General features: G+C 51.6%; 1 protein-coding gene across 1 annotated transcript in view; it reads right to left on the minus strand.

Moving 5' to 3' along the window:
* The window catches only part of LOC140403849 (guanylyl cyclase C-like), a 154,467-nt gene that overhangs the window by 77,648 nt on the left and 54,836 nt on the right, over positions 1-21,983 (minus strand). The window contains exons 8-12 of the mRNA XM_072492042.1: positions 18,532-18,667; positions 17,620-17,705; positions 14,875-14,989; positions 10,752-10,836; positions 5,770-5,875 (exon numbers count right to left, since the gene is read on the minus strand). Coding sequence (XP_072348143.1) covers positions 5,770-5,875; positions 10,752-10,836; positions 14,875-14,989; positions 17,620-17,705; positions 18,532-18,667 — 528 coding nt within the window. The remainder of the gene's footprint in view (positions 1-5,769; positions 5,876-10,751; positions 10,837-14,874; positions 14,990-17,619; positions 17,706-18,531; positions 18,668-21,983) is intronic.

Here is a 21,983-nt window from a genome sequence, read left to right on the forward strand (position 1 = left end):
TTTGAACCTTGTGGCGGTATCGAAAGATACCTGTCGACTCTAGAGCAAACGTAATTAGGATTAAGGAAGGCGACCATATTGACCGCCATATTCAGAGCCAAATAAAGAGAGAAACACCTGTAACTACTGAACCACCCTATCTAACCTGCAAATCCCTGGACACGAGGGGGTAATTTATCCCCCTAACCTGCACATCTTTGGACTTGGGAGGAAACCGGAGCACCCGGAGGAAGCCCACGCACACACGGGGAGAACACGCAGACTCCACACAGATGGTCACTCAAGGCCGGAATCAAACCGAGGTCCCTGGCGCTGCGAGGCAACAGCGCTAACCACAGGCCGAAAGGCTGCAAATTACTTTGCCCGACTCTTTCCCTCAGTTCCAAACGGTTATCAGCACAGACCGGGATGAAGGCAGGTGGGGGGACCATTCCCTCCTTAAAAGACCCATGGAATAGGGCAGCATGGTGGCGCAGTGGGTTAGCCCTGCTGCCTCACGGCGCTGAGATCCCAGGTTCGATCCCAGCTCTGGGTCTCACTGTCTGTGTGGAGTTTGCGCATTCTCCCCGTGTCTGCGTGGGTTTCGCCCCCACAGCCCAAAGATGTGCAGGGTAGATGGATTGGCCGCGCTAAATTGCCCCTTAATTGGAAAAAATTAATTGGGTACTCTAAATTTAAAAGTAAAATAATTTTTAAAAAGAAAAAAAAAGACCCATGGAATCAGGCTTATGTTGCCTTCTTGTGAGAGCTACACCTCTTCTCTTTTAGCATAATCCTGCAATATTCTTCCCTTTAAACATTTATCTGATTTCCTTCAGAAGGATTCCATTGAATCTGGAGCACTGTCTATTCAGGTCGTTCAATCCATCTGCATCGATTTGCTGCATAAAAAATATTTCTCCTCTTCCCTTTGTTCCTGTGCAAATAACCTAGCTCAGTGACCTCTGGTTACAAACTGCCCTGTCAGAGTCATCGGTTTTCGCTCCACAAATCCCTTCACGTAGCCTGGGAGAGGAGGAATCTAGACTACAGAGCAAAACAATAAAGAATATTTGCATTTATATCGCACTTAACCTCAGGATGCCCCAAGTGCTTCACAACCTATGAAGCTTTGAAACAGAGCAGCCAAGGGTCAGCCACAAATCGGTGTACAGCATCGAGCCTCCCGATTTGAAGGTTGTGGGTTCAAGCCCCACTTCAGGAAGCTGGAGCCCTCAGTCCAGGCAGGACCCCCCCCCATGCAATACTGCGGAGGTGCTGCAGTGTCAGCGGTGCCATCTTTCTGGGATGCCTTTAAGTGGGCAGCACGGTAGCATTGTGGATAGCACAATTGCTTCACAGCTCCAGGGTTCCAGGTTCAATTCCGGCTTGGGTCACTATCTGTGCGGAGTCTGCACATCCTCCCCGTGTGTGCGTGGGTTTCCTCCGGGTGCTCCGGTTTCCTCCCACATTTCAAAGGTGTGCAGGTTAGGTGTATTGGCCGTGATAAATTGCCCTTAGTGTCCAAAATTGCCCTTAGTGTTGGGTGGGGTTACTGGGTTATGGGGATAGGGTGGAGGTGTTGCCCTTGGGTAGGGTGCTCTTTCCAAGAGCCGGTGCAGACTCGATGGGCTGAATGGCCTCCTTCTGAACTGTAAATTCTATGAACCCAAAGGCCTCTCAGCTGGAGGCAACCAATCCTGCAGCACGATTCAGAGAAGGAAAGGGAAGACTGTGCCGCTGCCTTTGCCAATCTCTGTCCCTCACTCAACACCGACAACAGAAAATCTGGTCCTTTATTTTGCCGTGGTGTGTGGCACCTTGCTGTGTCCAAACTGGTCGATGCTTTTCCCATTGTTACACCAGTGCCTACACCTCGATTAGTTGCGAAGCACTTTGGGACATGCTGAGATTGTGAATGGTCGTATATTAATGTAAATAATCCGTTTTATCTTTTAATCAATTTCCTCACAGTAAAGTCACACAAACAGCAAGCAAGGTGGATGTTCAATCCATCTGTTCTGGGTGGAGTTGGTTGAGCGATCAATAAAAGCCAGAAACAAAGGGGTAAATGTTTTGTGTCACCCGTGTTATTCCTTGAATTTCAGCTTTAAAGTGAGCCACCTTGTGAAAGAAACATTCCCCTTTAAAACGGCATAAATGTAACATCCACCGCTCGTACCATGGCAGAGTGTTAGCTAATGACATCATCAGCAGAGCGGTAGCCCGTGACATCACCAACAGAGCAGCAGCCTATGACATCATCAACAGAGCAGCAGCTTATGACATCATCATCAGAGCGGAGCCCGTGACATCATCAACTGAGCAGTAGCCCATGACATCATCCACAGAGGAGTAGCCCGTGACATCATCAACAGAGCGGTCGTTCATGACATCATCAAAAGCAGTAGCCAATGACATCATAAACAGAGCGGTAGACCATGACATCCATCAACAGAGCAGTGGCCCGTGACATCATCAACAGAGGGGCAGCCCATGACATCATCAACTGAGCGGTAGCTCATGACATCATCAAAAGTAGTAGCCCTTGACATCAACAACAGAGCGGTAGCTCATGACACCATCAAAAGTAGTACCCTTGACATCATCGACAGAGCGGTAGCCCACGATATCATCAACATAGCCCATGATATTATCAACAGAGCAGTATCAGCGCAGGAGGATGCCATTCGGCCCATCAAGTCAGCACAGGCCCTTGGAAAGAGCATCTTACTTAAGCCCACACCTCCACCCTATCCCCGTAACCCTGTAACCCCACCTATCCTTTTTGGACACTAAGGGCAATTTAGCATGGCCAATCCGCCTAACCTGCACATCTTTGGACTGTGGGAGGAAACCGGAGCACCCGGAGGAAACCCACGCAGACACGGGGAGAATGTGCAGACTCCGCACAGACAGTGACCCAAGCCGGGGATTGAACCTGGGACCCTGGAGCTGTGAAGCAACTGTGCTAACCACTGTGCTACCGTGCTGCCAGTGACATCATCAACAGAGCAACAGTCCATGACATCATCAACAGTCCATGACATCATGGATGGTGTTGGGACCACACCTGGAGTATTGTGGGCAGTTTTGGGCTCCCTACCCAAGAAAGGACATACTTGTCACAGAGGGAGTGCAGCGGAGGTTCACTAGGTTGATACCGGGTGGATTCGCAGGACTGTCCTATGAAGAGAGCCTGTATTGACTGGAATTTAGAAGGGCGAGAGCAGATCTGATTGAAACGGATAAAATTCCAAGAAGGCTGGACAGACCAGATAGGGGGAGGATGTTTTCCCGGGTTGGGGAATCTTGAACCAGGGGTCACAGTCGCAGGATACTGGTTAGATCATTTAGGACAGAGATGAGGAACAATCTCACTTAAAGGGTGGGGAATCTTTGGAATTGTCTCCCACTCTGAAGGCTGTGGAGGTCAAGTCACTGAGTGCATTCGAGAAAGGGATAGATAAATATTTAGATGTTATTGGCCTGGAGGGGTATGGGGAGAAAGCAGGAATATGGCAGTGAGATAGAGGGTCAGCTGTGATCATATTGAATGACGGAGCAGGTTCGAAGGACCGAATGGCCCTCTCGTGTTCGGAGTTTCTATGCGTGGTTGTGCTGGAATAGGAAGGTCAGTGGATAAAACATTGGCCTAAGGATAGAAAACAGCAAGTCGTGGTAAATGGTTAATTCTCAGACTGGAGGAGATTCCCCAAGGCTCAGTTCTTGCATCACTGCATTTTTGCACATATAGAAATGACTTGGATATTTCAAAATTGCCAATGATTAAACTGGGAGAAATGGCAAACAGTGAGGGAGGTGCAAATCGACCGCAAAAAGACGCAGATCAGCTCAAAGAATACAGTCAACCGTGGGGAAGAAAATTCAGGCCATTGGCATGGTTGTGTGTGTGTGTGTAGGAACACAGGGACCTGGGGATGCATGTACTCCGGCCTCTGAATGAGGCAGGACATGTCGAGATGAGGCAGGACGTGTTTAGGGCAGCACGGGTAACACAAGCGGCTAGCACAGTGACTTCACAGCGCCAGGGTCCCGGGTTCGATTCCCCGCTGGGTCACTGCCTGTGCGGAGTCTGCACGCTCTCCCCGTGTCTGCGTGGGTTTCCTCCGGGCGCTCCGGTTTCCTCCCACAGTCCAAAGACGTGCTGGTTAGGTGGATCGGCCATGATAAATTGCCCTCAGTGACCAAAAAGGGTTGGAGGGGTTATTGGGTTACGGGGATAGGGTGGAAGTGAGGGCTTAAGTGGGTCGGTGCAGACTCGATGGGCTGAATGGCCTCCTTCTGCACTGTATGTTCTATGAGAGACGGTGGTTAGCAAAGCATATGCGACCTTGTGATTCATTAACAGAGGTACTGAATACAAAAGCAGGAAATTTTATGCCGGCCATTTATAAAACTTTGGTGCGATCATAGCTGGAGTATTGTGTCCCGTTCTGAACTTTACTTTAAGAGGGACATGGGGGGGGGGTCTTTGAAAGGCTGCAGGGGAGATTCACCCAAATGCTTCCAGCAATGGGGGATTTTAGTCACAAGGTTAGGTTGGAAAAGCTGGGGTTGTTCTCCATCGATCCTGACTGTGGTGACATACGGCTAACATCATTGGACCAGTAACCTCGGAGGAGTGGATTCTATTCCCACCACGGCAAATGAATAAAAAGCTGGAATTGAAAACAAATGATGCCCATTCTTGATTGTCCCAAAAGGAAATCAATGTCCATAAGCCGCAGGAAATGTGCCTCCCTTACCCGGTCTGGCCTACATGTGACTCCAGGCTCACAACAATGTGCTGGGCTCTTATCGGCCCTCTGAAATGGCCTCGCAAGCTCCTCCGTTCAAGGGCAATTAAATTTGGGCCATGTGGTCATACCAGGTATTGCAGTACCTGAGAGGTGGATGCCCATTGGCTAGACCTAGGAGTCTACCATTGGCCAACGTACGTAGCTCCGCCCTGAGAGGCGGGGTATAAGAACCCTTGCCGTCCCAGCAGCCTTCACTTTCTGTATCGAAGCTGCTGGGTACAGTTCTAGCTGATTAAAGCCGATTTGTATGACTCTCCTTGTCTCACGAGTAATTGATTGCGCACCAGGCCACACAACAGCCACACCCCATGACAGGATAAATAAAACAGCATGCATCTTGGGTCAAATCTCGGGTGCGATCTACCGGTCGCATGGCGCCCAAAAGGCGGCGCGGCACCGCCGATAGACGGTGAGAGTTCGCTCTACCAGAATCTCCCCCGGCTCGCTACACCTCGCGAGATTGCAACAGATCTCGCGAGACGTCGCAATCCGAATCCTGCCCATTTTGGGCGGGATTACCATTTTGCAAATCTGCATATTAGAGTGAGACAGCTAGTCTCCCCTGATCTACCCCAAACTTTGGGGTCTCGGAGAGCCTTGGAGAACGCCGTTCAGTGCTGGTCCCCACAAGTGGTGGCCAATGGTAGACTCCACAAGTGGGGACCAGCACTGAACGGCGGTCTCCAAGTGGGGACCAGACGGAACGACACTTGTCTGGGTCTCCCAGGGGATCGGAGGCCTCCAGATGCTTGCCCTCTGGGGGAGGGTGGCCCTGGCACTGCTGATGCCACCTGGGTGCTTTTGCATTGTCACCCTGGCACCCTGACCGAGCGCCACCTGGGTGCCAGCCTGGCACTGACAAGGTGCCCGGGTGGCACTGCCTGGAAGACTTACTTGAAACACACAGGCTGACTGTTCGCTTTCACAGCCTCCCATGGTGCGTGGCAGTGTTTCTGAGCACGTTTACCTTGAGATTGATGCTGGTGTTCTCATCGTCCTCCAGTGGTATGATTTGGTCGCTGGAAATGTGTGACCATTTCTTTAACCGTATTCGCCGTTCCTTTCTGTACTTCCTGATGGAAAAACATTTGGCAAATTAAACAATCAATATGCAGCAATGACTTCACCATTGAGGCTGCAAAACACCAGGGAACTGGGGCAACAACTGAACTGATGGAGCAGCTGAACCAACATCTCAACTAAACATGTTCATATTAAATACACTGTGGCAATCTGTTTGGAGATATCTACTATTCTGCAGCAGAAACTAAATACAAATGGCCTTCAGTGCAGTGGGTCTGGGCAGGGTGCAGACTCGATGGGCCGAATGGCCTCCTTCGGCACTGTAGAGATTCTATGAGTATGTGGAGAATTATAATAAGTCTTGTCATAGGCTAGGAGAAGGTAAAAGTAAAGGTTCTAACGTCAAAAAGACAGAGTTTAAGGTGAGCGAGGAGCTAAGACTTGCTGGCTGTCACAAACAGCGCCCTGTCGAAGTGACAATGGGCGAGATTTAACACTTCCCCCAGCAGTGGGTTTAAAGGTGTGGGACATCCAGTGTGCCCACCACCCACCCATCCGCCCAGTCCCCACTGCAATTTTACCAGCGATGGAGGGGACGTCGAGTAGCCCAGATTGAGGAGAAGGCATTAGCTATGAGGAGTGGTTGAATAAACTCGGTTTGTTCTCACTGGAACGACGGAGGTTGAGGGGCGACCTGATAGAGGTCTACAAAATTATGAGGGGCATAGACAGAGTGGATAGTCAGAGGCTTTTTCCCCAGGGTAGAGGGGTCAATTACTAGGGGGCATAGGTTTAAGGTGCGAGGGGCAAGGTTTAGAGTAGATGTACGAGGCAAGTTTTTTACGCAGAGGGTAGTAGGTGCCTGGAACTCGCTGCCGGAGGAGGTGGTGGAAGCAGGGACGATAGTGGCGTTTAAGGGGCATCTTGACAAATACATGAATAGGATGGGAATAGAGGGATATGGACACAGGAAGTGTAGAAATTTTAGTATAGACGGGCAGCATGGTCGGCACAGGCTTGGAGGGCCGAAGGGCCTGTTCCTGTGCTGTACATTTCTTTGTTCTTTGTTCTAAGGCGGGGCTATGCCAATCCTGTGCTACATTAGGGAAACTCCATCCCTGCAACCTTTGCCTCCGTGGGAATGGCCTCCATAGCCATGGCAGCTATGTGTTCATATTGAGTATGCTGGGCCAATTGAAGGACATATGTTCTTGGTGACGGCTGACACACACTCAAAGGGCGAGATTCCCCCCCCCCCCCCCCCCCCATGCCGGGTGGGAGAATCGCCGGGGCGCCGCGCGAATCGTGCCACACCGCCCCGACCCCCGCACGCGATTCCCCCCCCCCCCCCCCCCGGAAACCAGCGGCGCGCAATTTGCACCGGGCCGCCCGGAGAACCGGCGAGCGCCGATTCTCTGGCCCGGATGCGCCGAGTGGCCGCTGCAACACAACTGTTTCCCACCGGCGCCATCCACCCATGGTCGCTGCCGGCGGGAACTCTGCGGGAATGCTGGGGGGGGGGGGGGCGGCCTGTGGGGGGGGGGAGGGGGGCTGCTTCACCGGGGTGGTCTCCGATGGGGTCTGGCCCGCGATCGGGGCCCACCGGTCGGTGGGCCGGTCTCTCTCCCCGCCCCCCCCCCCCCGGGCCTACCTCCTCCCGCGCGCGGCCCCAGAACACCGGCTCCAAGTTGGTGAGGGGCCGGCGTGCGTAAGACGTTCCCCGCGCATGCGCAGGATGGCACGGCCCAACTGCGCATGCGCGGGTTGGCGCGGCGTCCTTTCCGGCGTGAACCGCTCCAGCGCCGTGCGGGGGCCACAATAAATCGTGCCCGGGCCCTGTTCGCGCCGTCGTGAAACGCGCCGGCGTTCACGATGGCGCGGGCACTTGGTCCGCACCGCGGAGAATCGCCCGCAAAGTATCCAGAGGTCACAATCATCAAATGCACAAGAACCGAGCAAACCATCGAGAGGCTGGAGGTATTCTCAAGATTCAGAAGGTCAGAGCAACTTGTCAGTGACCCCGGAACTTAATGTACATCAACCGAGTTTGAAGATTACTTGAAGAGGATCGGTATCCGCCATATTAAATCTGCTCCATATCACCCCGTAACCAACGGGTTGGCTAAATGCTCTGCTCACTCGCTCACACACACAAAGGCACTGAGAGGTCCAGGTTCTTCATCCGGACGTTCATAGAATTTACAGTGCAGAAGGAGGCCATTCGGCCCATCGAGTCTGCACCGGCTCTTGGAAAGAGCGCCCTACCCAAGGTCAACACCGCCACCCTATCCCCATAACCCAGTAACCCCACCCAACACTAAGGGCAATTTTGGACACTAAGGGCAATTTATCACGGCCAATCCACCTAACCTGCACATCTTTGGACTGTGGGAGGAAACCGGAGCACCCGGAGGAAACCCACGCACACACGGGGAGGATGTGCAGACTCCGCACAGACAGTGACCCAAGCCAGAATCGAACCTGGGACCCTGGAGCTGTGAAGCAATTGTGCTATCCACAAGGCTACCGTGCTGCCAAACGTGTTGACAAACTTTCTAATGTCACGTAGACATTTTGTGCATTCGACAACGCAAATCTCACCAACCATGCTACTGTTCAAGAGGATATTGAGAACCCCATTGAACCTCTTGATGCCATCCACAACTTCAGAAATTGTCGGGCGGCACCGTCAGACACAGATGGTTAGAAGAGAGCAAAACGTGAAGAGAAGAGACTTCAACTGTGGAGAGCGTGCTCGAGTTAGGAATTATACCACCAGTGAAAAATGGACTCCAGCCATCATTCCAGCCAAGGCAGGTCCGATACCTCACCCGGTTCAAACAGACGATGAACGGCAGCGGTACGCAGACCAATTATTTGCTTCAGAAAACGAATGTAGTCTTCACCAGAAATATTCACATTGGGGCGTATGGACAGTGATACCACAGAACTGAGATCTCCCACGGCAGAAAGTATTCAATCTGTCACTGCAGAATGGTCAGAGACAGATCCTGAGTTAGTTTCACAAGAAGTACGACCAACAAGTGAACAGGAAGACACTTCCGTGATCTGGGCCCCGTATCTGAGGAAGGATGTGCTGGGGCCTTGATCTGGGCCCCGTATCTGAGGAAGGATGTGCTGGGGCCTTGATCTGGGCCCCGTATCTAAGGAAGGATGTGCTGGGGCCTTGATCTGGGCCCCGTATCTGAGGAAGGATGTGCTGGGGCCTTGATCTGGGCCCCGTATCTGAGGAAGGATGTGCTGGGGCCTTGATCTGGGCCCCGTATCTGAGGAAGGATGTGCTGGGGCCTTGATCTGGGCCCCGTATCTGAGGAAGGATGTGCTGGGGCCTTGATCTGGGCCCCGTATCTAAGGAAGGATGTGCTGGGGCCTTGGAGAGGATCCAGAGGAGGTTCACAAGAATGATCCCTGGAATGAAGGACTTGTCGTGCGAGGAACGGTTGAGGATTCTGGATCTGTACTCGATGGAGTTTAGAAGGATGAAGGGGGGGATCGTATCGAAACGTACACGATGCTGCGAGGCCTGGATAGAGTGGACATAGAGAGGATGTTTCCACTAGTCGGAAAAACGAGAATCCGAGGAAACAGCCTCAGACTGAAGGGACGATCCTTTAAAACTGAGATGAGGAGGAATTTCTTCAGCCAGAGGGTGGTGAATCTGTGGAACTCTTTGCCGCAGAAGGCTGCGGAGGCCAATTCACTGAGTGTCTTTAAGACAGAGAAAGATAGGTTCTTGATTTTATTTATTTATTTACTTTAATTTATTGTTTTTTATTTTAGAGTACCCAATTCATTTTTTCCAATTAAGGGGCAATTTAGCGTGGCTAGTCCACCTACCCTGCACATCTTTGGGTTGTGGGGGCGAAACCCACGCAAACACGGGGAGAATGTGCAAACTCCACACAGTGACCCAGAGCCGGGATCGAACCTGGGACCTCAGCGCCGTGAGGCAACAGGGCTAACCCACTGCGCCACCGTGCTGCCCATAATAACATACTGATGTAATGTCATGAATATTGTGTTGGGTCTGTTGTTTAAGTGTTTAAAAGAAAAGCTGTTGGCTCTGAAGGAGTAAACGGGAGGGGTGTTACGTATTCGAGTAACACTATTGGCTGGTGAAATGTCACATGGTATGCAGTGAAGTCAGCAGATCGTGTCCCAGGCTGATGGGGAGTTCACCATCTTACTCTGTAGACCATAAAATCTAGGAGCAGAATTAGGCCATTCGGCCCATCGAGTCTGCTCCGCCATTCAATCATGGCTGATATGTTTATCAATCCCATTCTCCTTGCCTTTTTCCCATCACTCTTAAGAAATTCCTCCTCATCTCAGTTTTAAAGGATCGTCCCTTCAGTCGGAGGCTGTGCCCTCTGGTTCTGGTTTTTCCGACTAGTGGAAACATCCTCTCCACGTCCACTCTATTCAGGCCTCGCAGTATCCTGTAAGTTTCAATAAGATCCCCCCCTCATCCTTCGAAACTCCAACGAGTACAGACCCAGAGTCCTCAACCGTTCCTCATACGACAAGTCCTTCATTCCAGGGATCATTCTTGTGAACCTCCTCTGGACCCTTTCCAAGGCCAGCACATCCTTCCTTAGATACGGGGACCAAAACTGCTCACATCTCTTAATAAACTGTGTTTTTACAAACTTAAAGCGTGGCACCTCTACTTCCTTTCCTCTTCGCAGCAAGAACAAAGACAGAACAGAGAGGAACAGAGGGTGATACGGATGGGATTAGATTAGATATTTAACTAGCTCTCCGTATAATCTCTCAATTACATGGTGATCTAACCAAGGTTTGATGGAGGTTTAACTCCTGTTGTCCTCCAACACACCAGTGTGTCCACACAGGGAGCAGTCTGCTCACTCCTGCTCTTCATTAGGTACAACCTCTGCTACTCACCACAATACAACTAACGCGATCATCATAACCACCACGACAGTGACAGTCAGCCCAACCACCGCAACCTCTAACCACGGAATACCAGCTGTGGGAAAAAGAAAAGAGGGCGTTAAAGTGGATCCAGGGACGATATATAAACATTTTGGGATTTCCATCAATTTGATCACAGATCATAGAAGTTACAGTGCAGAAGGAGGCCATTCGGCCCATTGAGTCTGCACCGGCCCTGGGAAAGAGCACCCTATTAAAGCCCACTCTCTCCACCCTATCCCCGTAACCCCACCTAACCTTTTGGACACCAAGGGGAAATTTTATCACGGCCAATCCACCTAACCTGCACATCTTTGGACTGTGGGAGGAAACCGGAGCACCCGGAGGAAACCCACGCACACACGGGGAGGATGTGCAGACTCCGCACAGACAGTGACCCAGCCGGAATCGAACCTGGGTCCCTGGCGCTGTGAGGCAGCAGTGCTAACCATAGACAATTGGAAAGGAAAGAGGCCCTCCAGATTGGATTCAACCTGGCCGTCAGTGAAACAGTCTTTTTAATTTTACCCCCCCCCCCCCCCCGCCAACTCCAAAATTTTTAACTCTAGGCAAGGGTCTGTGCATATCCACCTTGTAGTAATAAGGCCATAAGAAATAGGAACAGTATTAGGGCCATTCGGCCTCTCAAGCCTGCTCCGCTTTTCAATAGCAGGCATTCCTCACGTTCACTCTCCTGCCCTTTCCCCATAACCCTTGATTCCCTCGTGGTAGTCACCACTGATGTATATATTAGGTGCTTTGTGGTAAGGCCCTGTACTACAGGCACGGGGGTAGTTCCCTGCCTGCTGGCTCCGCCCAGTAGGCGGAGTATAAATATGTGTGCTCCCCATACAGCAGCCATTTCACCAGCTGCTGTAGGAGGCCACACATCTCTGTGTAATAAAGCCTCGATTGCATCCAACTCTCGTCTTTGTGTAATTGATCGTGCATCATCCCTTACTGATCAAGAATCTATCTCTCTCAGCCTTAAATACACACAAGGACTCTGCCCCCGCAGCTCTCTGTGGAAGGGAGTCCCAAAGGCTCACGACCCTCTGCGACCAGAAATTCCTCCTCATCTCTGTCTTAAATGATGTGGAGATGCCGGCGTTGGACTGGAGGGGGCGCAGTAAGAAGTCTTACGACACCAGGTTAAAGTCCAACAGGTTTGTTTGGAATCACTAGCTTTCGGAGCACAGCTAAGGCCTTCCTCAGTCTGAAATGGGCACCTCTTTATTCTGAGACTGCGTCCTCTGCTCCTACACTCTCCCATCAGAGGTCAGTGCAGACTCAATGAGCTGAATGGTCTCCTTCTGCACTGAATCTATGATTACTAAAAAAAACAATGGTAACGGGCTTTATTGTTATACTATCCGAGCCAATGGACCCAGTTGAGCTGCGGGTCGGAATCTCTGAGTCTCAATCCCTCGGGGCCTTCGTCCGCTGCTCGTGACGGGATTGGGGTGACGGGATTGGGGTTTGATAAGAGGTATAAGGTGTGATAAAATGGACTGCGGCCCAAATCGCGGGCCCAATATCTCGAGCAGCGCGGTAGCACAAGTGGGAAGCACGGTGGCTTCACAGCGCCAGGGTCCCAGGTTCGATTCCCCGCTGGGTCACTGTCTGTGCGGAGTCTGCACGTTCTCCCCGTGTCTGCGTGGGTTTCCTCCGGGTGCTCCGGTTTCCTCCAAAGACGAGCAGGTCAGGTGAATGGGCCGTGCTAAATTGCCCTTAGTGTCCAAAAAAGGTCAGGGGGGGTTATTGGGTTACGGGGATAGGGTGGAAGTGAGGGCTTAAGTGGGTCGGTGCAGACTCGATGGGCCGAACGGCCTCCTTCTGCACTGTATGTTCTATGATATAAAATTGGATACTCTACATTAAAAATTGGACATTTTAAATCTAATCACAGTCAGCTCCAGGACTGTTCTGATGGGAATTCGAACTTGGGACAAGTTCAAATACGCAGAGCACAGACAAACTGCCAGGACATGTCTCGACCTGCCCCGTCAATCACCCATCCGGGCATAATCGGTCCCATTCACATGGATCGATTGTTTTGAGTCACCCAGATAGAGCCAGACATTCTGGCACCTCGTTTTCCCGCCGTTACCATGCATGGGGAGAGGTTACGTCTAGGAATGGACCCCTGGGGCTGGGTCCTGCGGAGGGGCAATTGGCAGCACCATTGGGTATTGTGACCCCCCCCCCCCCCCCAGCCCCCCACCCCCCATTGTCTGAGGGCCACAGAACCTTCCGGCAAGGCGAGAAGAGGGGTATAAAAATTAATCACCAGGACCCTCCCCAGCGAAGACTCGCAGAGGAAGCAGAGAAGATTGGATGGCGGACAGAGGAGCAGCGGACGAAAGCCCCGAGGGATTGAGACTCAGAGATTCCGACCCGCAGCTCAACTGGGTCCATTGGCTCGGATAGTATAACAATCTTGGGACCATTTGGGCAGCACGTTGGCGCAGTGGTTAGCACTGCTGCCTCACGGCGCCGAGGTCCCAGGTTCGATCCCGGTTCTGGGTCACTGTCCGCGTGGAGTTTGCACATTCTCCCCGTGTTTGCGTGGGTTTCTGTGGTAGTCACCACTAGCAGTATTATATGTATTACGGTAAGACATGTATAATAGAGGTACATGGGTAAATCCCTGCCTGTTGGCTCCGCCCAGTAGGCGGTGTATAAATGTGTGTGCGCGCCGGTGCTGCAGCCATTCTGGTTCCAGCTACAGGAGGCACAACATCTTTGCTCAATAAAGCCTCGATTATTCCACTACTCTCGTCTTTGTGGTAATTGATAGTGCATCAGTTTCACCCCCACAACCCAAGGATGTGCAGGTCAGATGGATTGGCCACGCTAAATTGCCCCTTAATTGGAAAAAGAATAATTGGCTACTCTAAAAATGTTTTTTTTTTTTTTAAATCTTGGGACCATTTAGTCATGCTTTGGGATAATTTAAGAGGGGTGACTGTTCTTACTGGTGGATAAATAAATTTGGTCGAATCGTACACTTGTGTTTGTCCTTTTTCGCAAAGAAAGGCACCTGGGTAAAACATTTCAGTGATAGACTGGTCAAAGTGTCTGAGGTTTTACAGCCAACAAAGGCCAGGTCATGAAACCTCCAGGAATACATTCAATCTGAGCCGCCTATCAGGGCGGATTGCTCTGCTGTGCTCAGGCCTCAGGTTGTGCAGGAAGTCAACGTGTTGGTCATGGAATCAGATCGGACGGAAAGGGGTCATTCTCCTCACGGAGCCTCTGTTGCTCTGTGAGAACCATCAGATTAATCCCACTCTCCTGCTCTTTTGCCATCCATTGCCTGGCAATTTATCCCCCCACCTCTCTGCCCCCCCCCCCCCCCCCCGCCCCGCCCCCCGCTCAATTTCTATCCAATTTTCATGTGAATGTCACTGTTGAATCCACTTCCACCATCCTACCTGGATGTGAATTCCAAATCCCGACAGCCGACTTGAACTAATCGCCTGAAGTAAAAAGTCGCCACAGTCCCAGATGATCATAGGCTGCTTTCACCTTTGAGGGGGGGAGGGGGGGAGGGGGGAGGGGGGGGGGGGAGAGCTGACTGCTGGTGATTTAACCCGAGGGTCGCCACACCTCAGGTGAGGGGCAGGGTCGAGAAGGCGGGGCCTTCATGAATAACCTGGTTACCAACCCACACGGCCACTGAAAATAGTTCCTCCCCAGTTCCTCCACCTGTCATCATTGACATCCTTCCTCTGGCTGACAGCGCAGCGAGTGCGGGCGTCTCTCGGTACCTCAGAGTATCGTTGCTTTTTTTGAAAATAAATTTAGAGTACCCTATTCTTTTTTTTTTTCCCAATTTAGGGGCAATTTAGCGCGGCCTATCCACCTAACCTGCACATCTTTGGATTGTGGGGACGAAACCCACGCAAACAAGGGGAGAATGTGCAAACTCCACACGGACAGTGACCCAGAGCCGGGATCGAACCTGGGACCTCGGCGCCGTGAGGCAGCAGTGCTAACCCACTGTGCCACCGTGGTGCCCAGAGTACCATTACTACCATCGACTGGCTGCCTGTGGCCTAGAAACTCTGGGCTCGGCTAGAACGCCTACCTGATCTGGATTCGGGGGCACTCCTGGGCAGCCCGTGGCTCCACACAAACTCAGGGTTACATTCAGTTATTTGTGTCTCGTTAGTCCTGGTGTCGAAGTAAAACCACGGTTTGTACTGAAATAACAAGAATTCAGTGAGGAAGGTGTTGTGTTACACTGCTTCGGATAACACCGGCTGCCCCTTGATGCAGTCTTAACTAAACGATGCTCCAGACTCTGAAATGAGTTCAACGTGTTTATTGAACTATTAACACAGTTCCCAAATGAGTTCGACTCTCTGCTAATCTAACTGTGGTAACTCCGTCTAACTGTAGCAGCTTGCTCGAAGCCACGTGCTGGGGCGTGACGCTGCTGGTCAACCCTGTCTAACTCTCTCGATGTCTGTCTGTGGAAAGAGGCAGGGTGTGAGTGCCTCGTCCCTTTTATAGTGTTCATGTCATGCCCCCTTGTGGTGATGCCACCTCTGAGTGTCCTGACTGCCCATTGGTTGTGTCCTATTCTGAGTGTTCATTGGTTGCGTGTTTGCATATCAGGACAGAAGGGAGCAGCCAATCCCAGGGGAACAAAGGCAGACTGGTCATGTGGCAGCTTAAATTTAACTAGGAAAACTGTGAAGTGGCATATTCCGGAAGGAAGAATATTCCAGAAGGAAGAACAAGGAGAGGCAGTCTGAACAAATTTTTTTTTTTTCTTTAAAATTTAGAGTAGCCAATTATTCTTTTCCAATCAAGGGGCAATTTAGTGTATCGTTACTTTTTTTGAAAATAAATTTAGAGTACCCTATTCTTTTTTTTCCCAATTAAGGGGCAATTTAGCGCGGCCTATCCACCTACCCTGCACATCTTTGGGCTGTGGGGGTGAAACTCACGCAGACACGGGGGGAATGTGCAAACTCCACACGGACAGGGACCCAGAGCCGGGATCGAACCCAGGTCCTCATTGCCGCAGTAACAGTGCTAACCACTGCGCCACATGCCGCCCTTAAAAGCTATTTTGAAGGGGGTGCAGGAACAGAAGGACAATTTGAGAAGGCGAAAACTGCCCAGGATCCTGACTTTATAATGAACGCAGAGCCTATAAAAGCAAGGAATTATGCTGAACGTTTGTAATTTACCGTAACGGCCTCAGCTGCGATATTGGGGACAATTTGGTTTCGAAAAGATGTCAAGGCCTTGGAGAGGGCTTCACTAAATGGTACCAGGCACGATACACCTCAGTTATGCAGAGAAGGGGGAGAAGCTAAGACAGCAATACTAGTTTGTCCTCGGGAGAGTGATAAAACTGGGGTTACGATGCCAGTTTCTCTAGATGCTTCACAATAATACTGGGGTAAAAGGGGTTAGATTATGAGGGCAGGTTGTAGAGATTAGGGGCGGGACTTTCTGACCGCGACTGCCATGAGACTTGAAATTCCCGCCTAAGGCCGACGGTCCTTTCAACAATCCGTCAAATTTTCATTCCCGCCCGCTACAATTCCACGCCGGGCGAGTCCAGGAAATTTATGCTGAGACTTGTACTTCTTTGAGTGCAAGGCTGTCGGGGAATCCCTACAGTGCAGAAGGAGGCCATTCGGCCCATTGAGTCTGCCCCGTCCCTCAGAAAGAGCACCCTACCTCGGGCCCGCTCCCCACCCACCCCTCTGTATCTCGATAACCTGACCTGCACATCCCTGGACACGAAGGGGCAATTTAGCAGAGCCAATCTACCTAACCTGCACATCTTCGGGCGAGAAACCAGGTCACCCGGAGGAAATCTAAGCAGACACGTGGGGAACGTGCAAACTCCACCGCCACCCGAGGCCGGAATCGAACCTGGGGCCCTGGCGCTGTGAGGCAGCTGTTCTCACCCACTGTGCCACCCTGATTGGGTAAGGGGAAACCAGTTGAGTAAAGTGATCTGGGTCACACTCAAAGTTGATAGAAGCAAATTCAGTGCTAACTTTTAAAGTTGGGATTCCCAATTACGCCGACTTGAAGATGCCTATCAAGCATTTATGCCTGACTAGCTCCCGCATTAGAGGCTGTCCATCCACGTCGGCGTGTGGGCATGACAGGTCCGCCACAACGTGCACCTGGCGAACAGAACCCGCCAGAGGTGAACAGGCGAGTACAGCCCCCACGGTGGGGGGTCAGTACTAGGACTACAAAGGGCAGGATAGCTTTTTCAGAGATTGACACACGCGCGAGGGGGCCAAAGGACCACTTTCCGATTGCCACAAACTATGAAAAGGCATCTTCGTTCATTCTCCTGCCTCTGGTCAGGTTTCTTGTCCCCTGTTGCTGAGGTTGTCAAGACTGTGCCCCCCTCCTCAGCCACCGTCGCTACCGTTTGGGAACTGCCCAATGGTAGCTGTTGCCAACCCATCACTGGCACCGCGATAGAACCAGAAATCTGCGGTAAACAGACAGAGAGGGGAGAGCCTGAATCAGCGGGGCCGGCGATGTCGGGAGAAGCCTAATGATGGAGGGGGAGGACTCTGCAGAGGTCCGTCTGATGTCAGGATAAGGGAGAGGGGGCGATGTCAGTTTGGTGTAATGGGCGTGTGCCTGGCCAGTGGGTGAAGGCTCATGCATGTATTTACTGGGGTCAGATCCTGGTGTTTGTGCGATGGGTAGGTTCACAATGTGCTTATTGTGAGAATTCTGATGTGTGTTCAGTGGTGGAGGGTCCTGGCGTGTTGGAATGTTGCCATTAATTTCCAGGATTACCCAGCGGACGTCCAATCATTCCAGGTTAAAAACCTACCTTTCCTGTACTGGTCGAGGTGTACAGAACGGTCAGGTTAATATCTCGATCTCCAAACTCATCCAGATGAATTAGACCCTGGTCGCCTGCAATCAAGGGAGGATTTTCAGTTCATTATTTCTTTATGGCACATGGGCGTCGCTGGCAAGGCCAGCATTTGTTGCCCGTCCCTAATTGCCCTTAAACGGGCTTCTTAGAGTCAACCGCATCGCTGTGGGTCTGGAGTCACATGTAGGCCAGACCGGGTAAGGACGGCAGATTTCCTTCCCTGAGAGACATCAGTGAACCAGATGGGTTTTTTACGTCGATCGACAATGGTTTCATGGTCATCATTATTAAGACTTTTAGTCCCAGATTTTTGTTGAATTTAAATTTCACCATCTGCCCTGGTGGGATTTGAACCCGGGTCCCCAGAGCATAACCCTGGCTCTCTGGATTGCTAGTCCAGTGACAACTTTGCTACGCCGCGGCCTCCTCGGAATTTATTGCGTCATCATTTTCTCCAGTTACTTCTTCTCCGACCTCAGGCTTATTCCTCCCGCTTTCTGTAGATTTAGTCTCACCGTTCTTCACCTTTCTCATCCCTTCCCCCCCCCCCCCAATCCCCAAACACTCCTCCTTCATACCTGCCCCCCCCCAATCCCCAAACACTCCTCCTTCATACCTGCGCCCCCCCCAATCCCCAAACACTCCTCCTTCATACCTGCTCCATCCCCCTGAGCTATTTGTCATTGCCCCAGCTGGACTGCCCCTCCTACGCAGCTATTCTCCCTCCCTCCATTCACCTCTATTCCCTCCCTCCAATCTCCTCTGTACTTTCTGCATTCCCCAGCCTCCATCCTCATTGCCACCTTCCCTCCACCTGCTTCCTCTTCGAGCCCGTACGAGAAGTTTGTCGGCGTCTATTCCTACCTGCGAAGGTGGTATTTCGAAAGTTTTGACTGAAGTCCGCTCGTGTCGGGGCCTGATTTTTCATCAGGAACCTTTCAAGGACAGTACCAAAGAGCAGAATAGCGTCGTAGTAACCCCGCATATAGTCATTGTACAGCTGAAATACATGGAAGTTCAAGTTTTTAAACTTAGCAACTGAGAGGAAATCTGAGTGACGGCAGAGAGTTCAATTCAGATTTAGATTTAGATTAATTGTCACGTGTACCGGGGTACGGTGAAAAGTATTGTTCTGCGTACAGTCCAGACTGATTGCTCCATGTACGAAAAAGATAGGACATATGATAAATACATGATGTAAATACAGAGACACAGACATTGGGTGAAGCGTACAGAGTGTAGTGCTACACAGTGGAGAAGATGTGTGGAGAAATCAGTTCAGCCCATAAGAGGGTCAATCAGGAGCCTGGTAATAGCGGGCAAGAAGGTGTTTTTGAATCTGTTGGTGCGTGTTCTCAGACTTTTGCATCTCCTGCCCGATGGAAGAGGCTGGAAGAGAGAATAGCCCGGGTGGGAGGGGTCTTTAATTATGCTGCCCGCTTTCCCCAGGCAGCGGGAGGTGTAGTCAATGGATGGGAGGCAGGTTCGTGTGATGGACTGGGCGGTGTTCACGACTCTCTGTAGTTTCTTAAGGTCCTGGGCCGAGCAGTTACCATACCAGGCTGTGTTACAGCCGGATAGGATGCTTTCTATGGTGCATAGTCTTATGGTGCATAGTTATAGAGTCTTTAACAGGTTACCTGCTGAGAGAATCTCGCCCATGGAAAGTCATGATGGGAATAGGACCATTTTGTAAGGGCCACGAAGAATCCAGCACGAGTTTTAAGGATACAAAGTAATAACATTTATTTACTATAACATATATACATAACAGTAGCAGTAACTTCCCTTGCTACATACTCCTTCCTCCTGGTTCCTGAACTGGCCAGCTTATTTATACTAGGAGTTTACTAGTGGTTTCTCCGCCCCCCTCATTGGGGAAGCTCATACTCCCACAGGATTGTGGGATAGTCATTAGTCCCCAGCCAATGGTAAGTAGGCAGGTTATAACATCCCTCCCCCCCAAAGTCCAAGGAATCCACCGAAGGCCCTGGTGAAGGAGGGCGTCGGACTCGTTTGGCCGCAGGCCGAACGCCATTTGCACGCGGCGCTGGATCAGGCGGCGTGTAACGAGACTGAGACCGGCGCTTCCGTGATGAACGGCGCGGTTGTACATCCACGGCCTGTGGACCCGAGGATTCCCCCTCTGATGCATCCTGTGTCTCCATCTCGGAGTCAGAGTCTGCTGCCTCCGTCATGTCAGCGTCTCTATCTCCATTCGGTCCCGTAACGACCTGCGCAGGCTTTCAGTGAGGCACCAGTGGAAGATTGTGAGGACTACCTTCCCTTGTCTCTGGTCTCTGCGGCTGTTGAAATGAGCTCCGGGGGCGGGGAATCTTTTGAGGGGATGATCTTCTGGACCGAACGTGGTCTACATGTTTTCGCTGGAGACGACCCTGGGCTTGCACTTGGTAAGATATAGGGCCCGTTTGGCGAAAGATTACACCAGGAACCCATTGGGCACCACCAGCAAAATTCCGAACGAACACTGGGTCACCGGGCGCAAACTGCCGAATCGGACGATGCCGAGAAAATCCCTGTCCCTGCCGTTCTTGTGTGCGGCGTACTTTTGCGCCAATGTCCGGGAAAACCATACTAAGGCGGGTGCGAAGTCTCCGGCCCATTAGGAGTTCTACAGGAGCTACCCCAGTCACTGCATGGGGGGTGGTCCTGTACGTAAACAAAAAGCGAGCCAGTCTCGTGTCCATTGATCCGGAAGACTGCTTCTTTAGGCCTCTTTTGAATGTCTGCACTGCGCGCTCTGCCAACCCATTTGAAGCCGGGTGGTAAGGGGCAGTGCGGATATGGCGGATGCCGTTCACCTTTGTGAACCTAGCAAACTCCTCACTCGTGAATGGAGTGCCATTATCCGTGACCAGCACCTCGGGGAGGCCATGCGTACTAAACGATAAACGCATCTTTTCAATTGTTGCGCAGGACGTTGTCCCCTGCATCTTATGCACCTCTAGCCATTTGGACTGGGCGTCAATTAGTAGAAGGAACATGGATCCTTGAAAAGGGCCTGCAAAATCTGCATGTAAGCGTGCCCAAGGCCGCCCTGGCCATTCCCAGTGATGTAGGGGCGCGGCCGGCGGAAGCTTCTGATGCTCCTGGCAAATGGAGCGGTTTTGGGCCACCTTCTCAATGTCGGCGTCGAGGCCTGGCCACCAGACATAACTCCGGGCCAACATTTTCATTTTGGTCACGCCTGGATGCCCATTGTGCAAGTCTGATAGTATCAGCTCCTGGCCTTTTTCCGGGACAATCACACGCGTCCCCCACAAGAGGATGCCGTCTTCCACGCTGAACTCTGACAGCTTGGAGGAAAATGCCCGCAACTCGCCTGGGAGCTGTCTATGCTGCCCACCATACAGGACTATGTGCCGAACCTTTGACAGGACTGGCTCCGTCTGGGTCCACTCACGGATCTGTGATGCCGTGACAGGCAAGGTGTCCATAAAATTTTGGGTTGCAACCACCTCACCGGTCGTGGGGGTCGACATGGGGCCGGTCGATAAAGGCAATCGGCTCAGTGCGTCGGCATTTGCTATCTGCGTACCTGGTTTGTGCTCCAGAGAATACTCGTATGCAGCAAGCAACAAAGCCCAGCGCTGGATCCGTGCAGAAGCAATGGGCGGTATTGGCTTATCCTCTCTGAAAAGTCCCAGCAGGAGCTTATGATCAGTCACGATAGTGAAATGGCGGCCGTACACGTACTGGTGGAAGCGTTTCACCGCAAAAGCCACTGCCAGGCCCTCCTTCTCGATCTGCGCGTACTTTTTCTCCGCTGCAGTCAATGTGCGGGAGGCGAAAGCTATCGGTCGCTCGGCCCCGTTCTCCATCTTGTGGGACAGGACGGCCCCAATACCATACGGGGATGCATCACATGTGACGAGCAAAGGCTTTCCAGGATCATAGTGGGTTAGTAACCCAGACGCCGACAATTGTTACTTTACCCGCCGGAAAGCGGTTTCTTGCGGCTGACCCCAAACCCAGGTGTGATTTTTCTTTAGCAGCAGGTGTAAGGGGGCCAGCGTAGTTGCCAGATTGGGGAGGAACTTCCCGTAATAGTTTACGAGACCGAGAAAAGAACGAAGATGCGAAGTGTCAGTCGGGGCGGGGGCATGTTGAATTGCACGCACCTTCTCTGCGACGGGGTGCAGACCTTCGCGGTCCACCCGATAACCTAGGTAGACTACTTCCTTTGCCTGAAATACGCACTTTGTGCGACGTAAATGGACTCCAGCCTCCGAAAGGCGTCTAAGGACAGCCTCCAGATTTTCCAAATGTTCTTGCTCTGACGTCCCTGTAATCAA

The sequence above is a fragment of the Scyliorhinus torazame genome, chromosome 29 (genome assembly GCF_047496885.1).
Source record: "Scyliorhinus torazame isolate Kashiwa2021f chromosome 29, sScyTor2.1, whole genome shotgun sequence".
In the NCBI taxonomy this organism is placed as follows: Eukaryota; Metazoa; Chordata; class Chondrichthyes; order Carcharhiniformes; family Scyliorhinidae; genus Scyliorhinus; species Scyliorhinus torazame.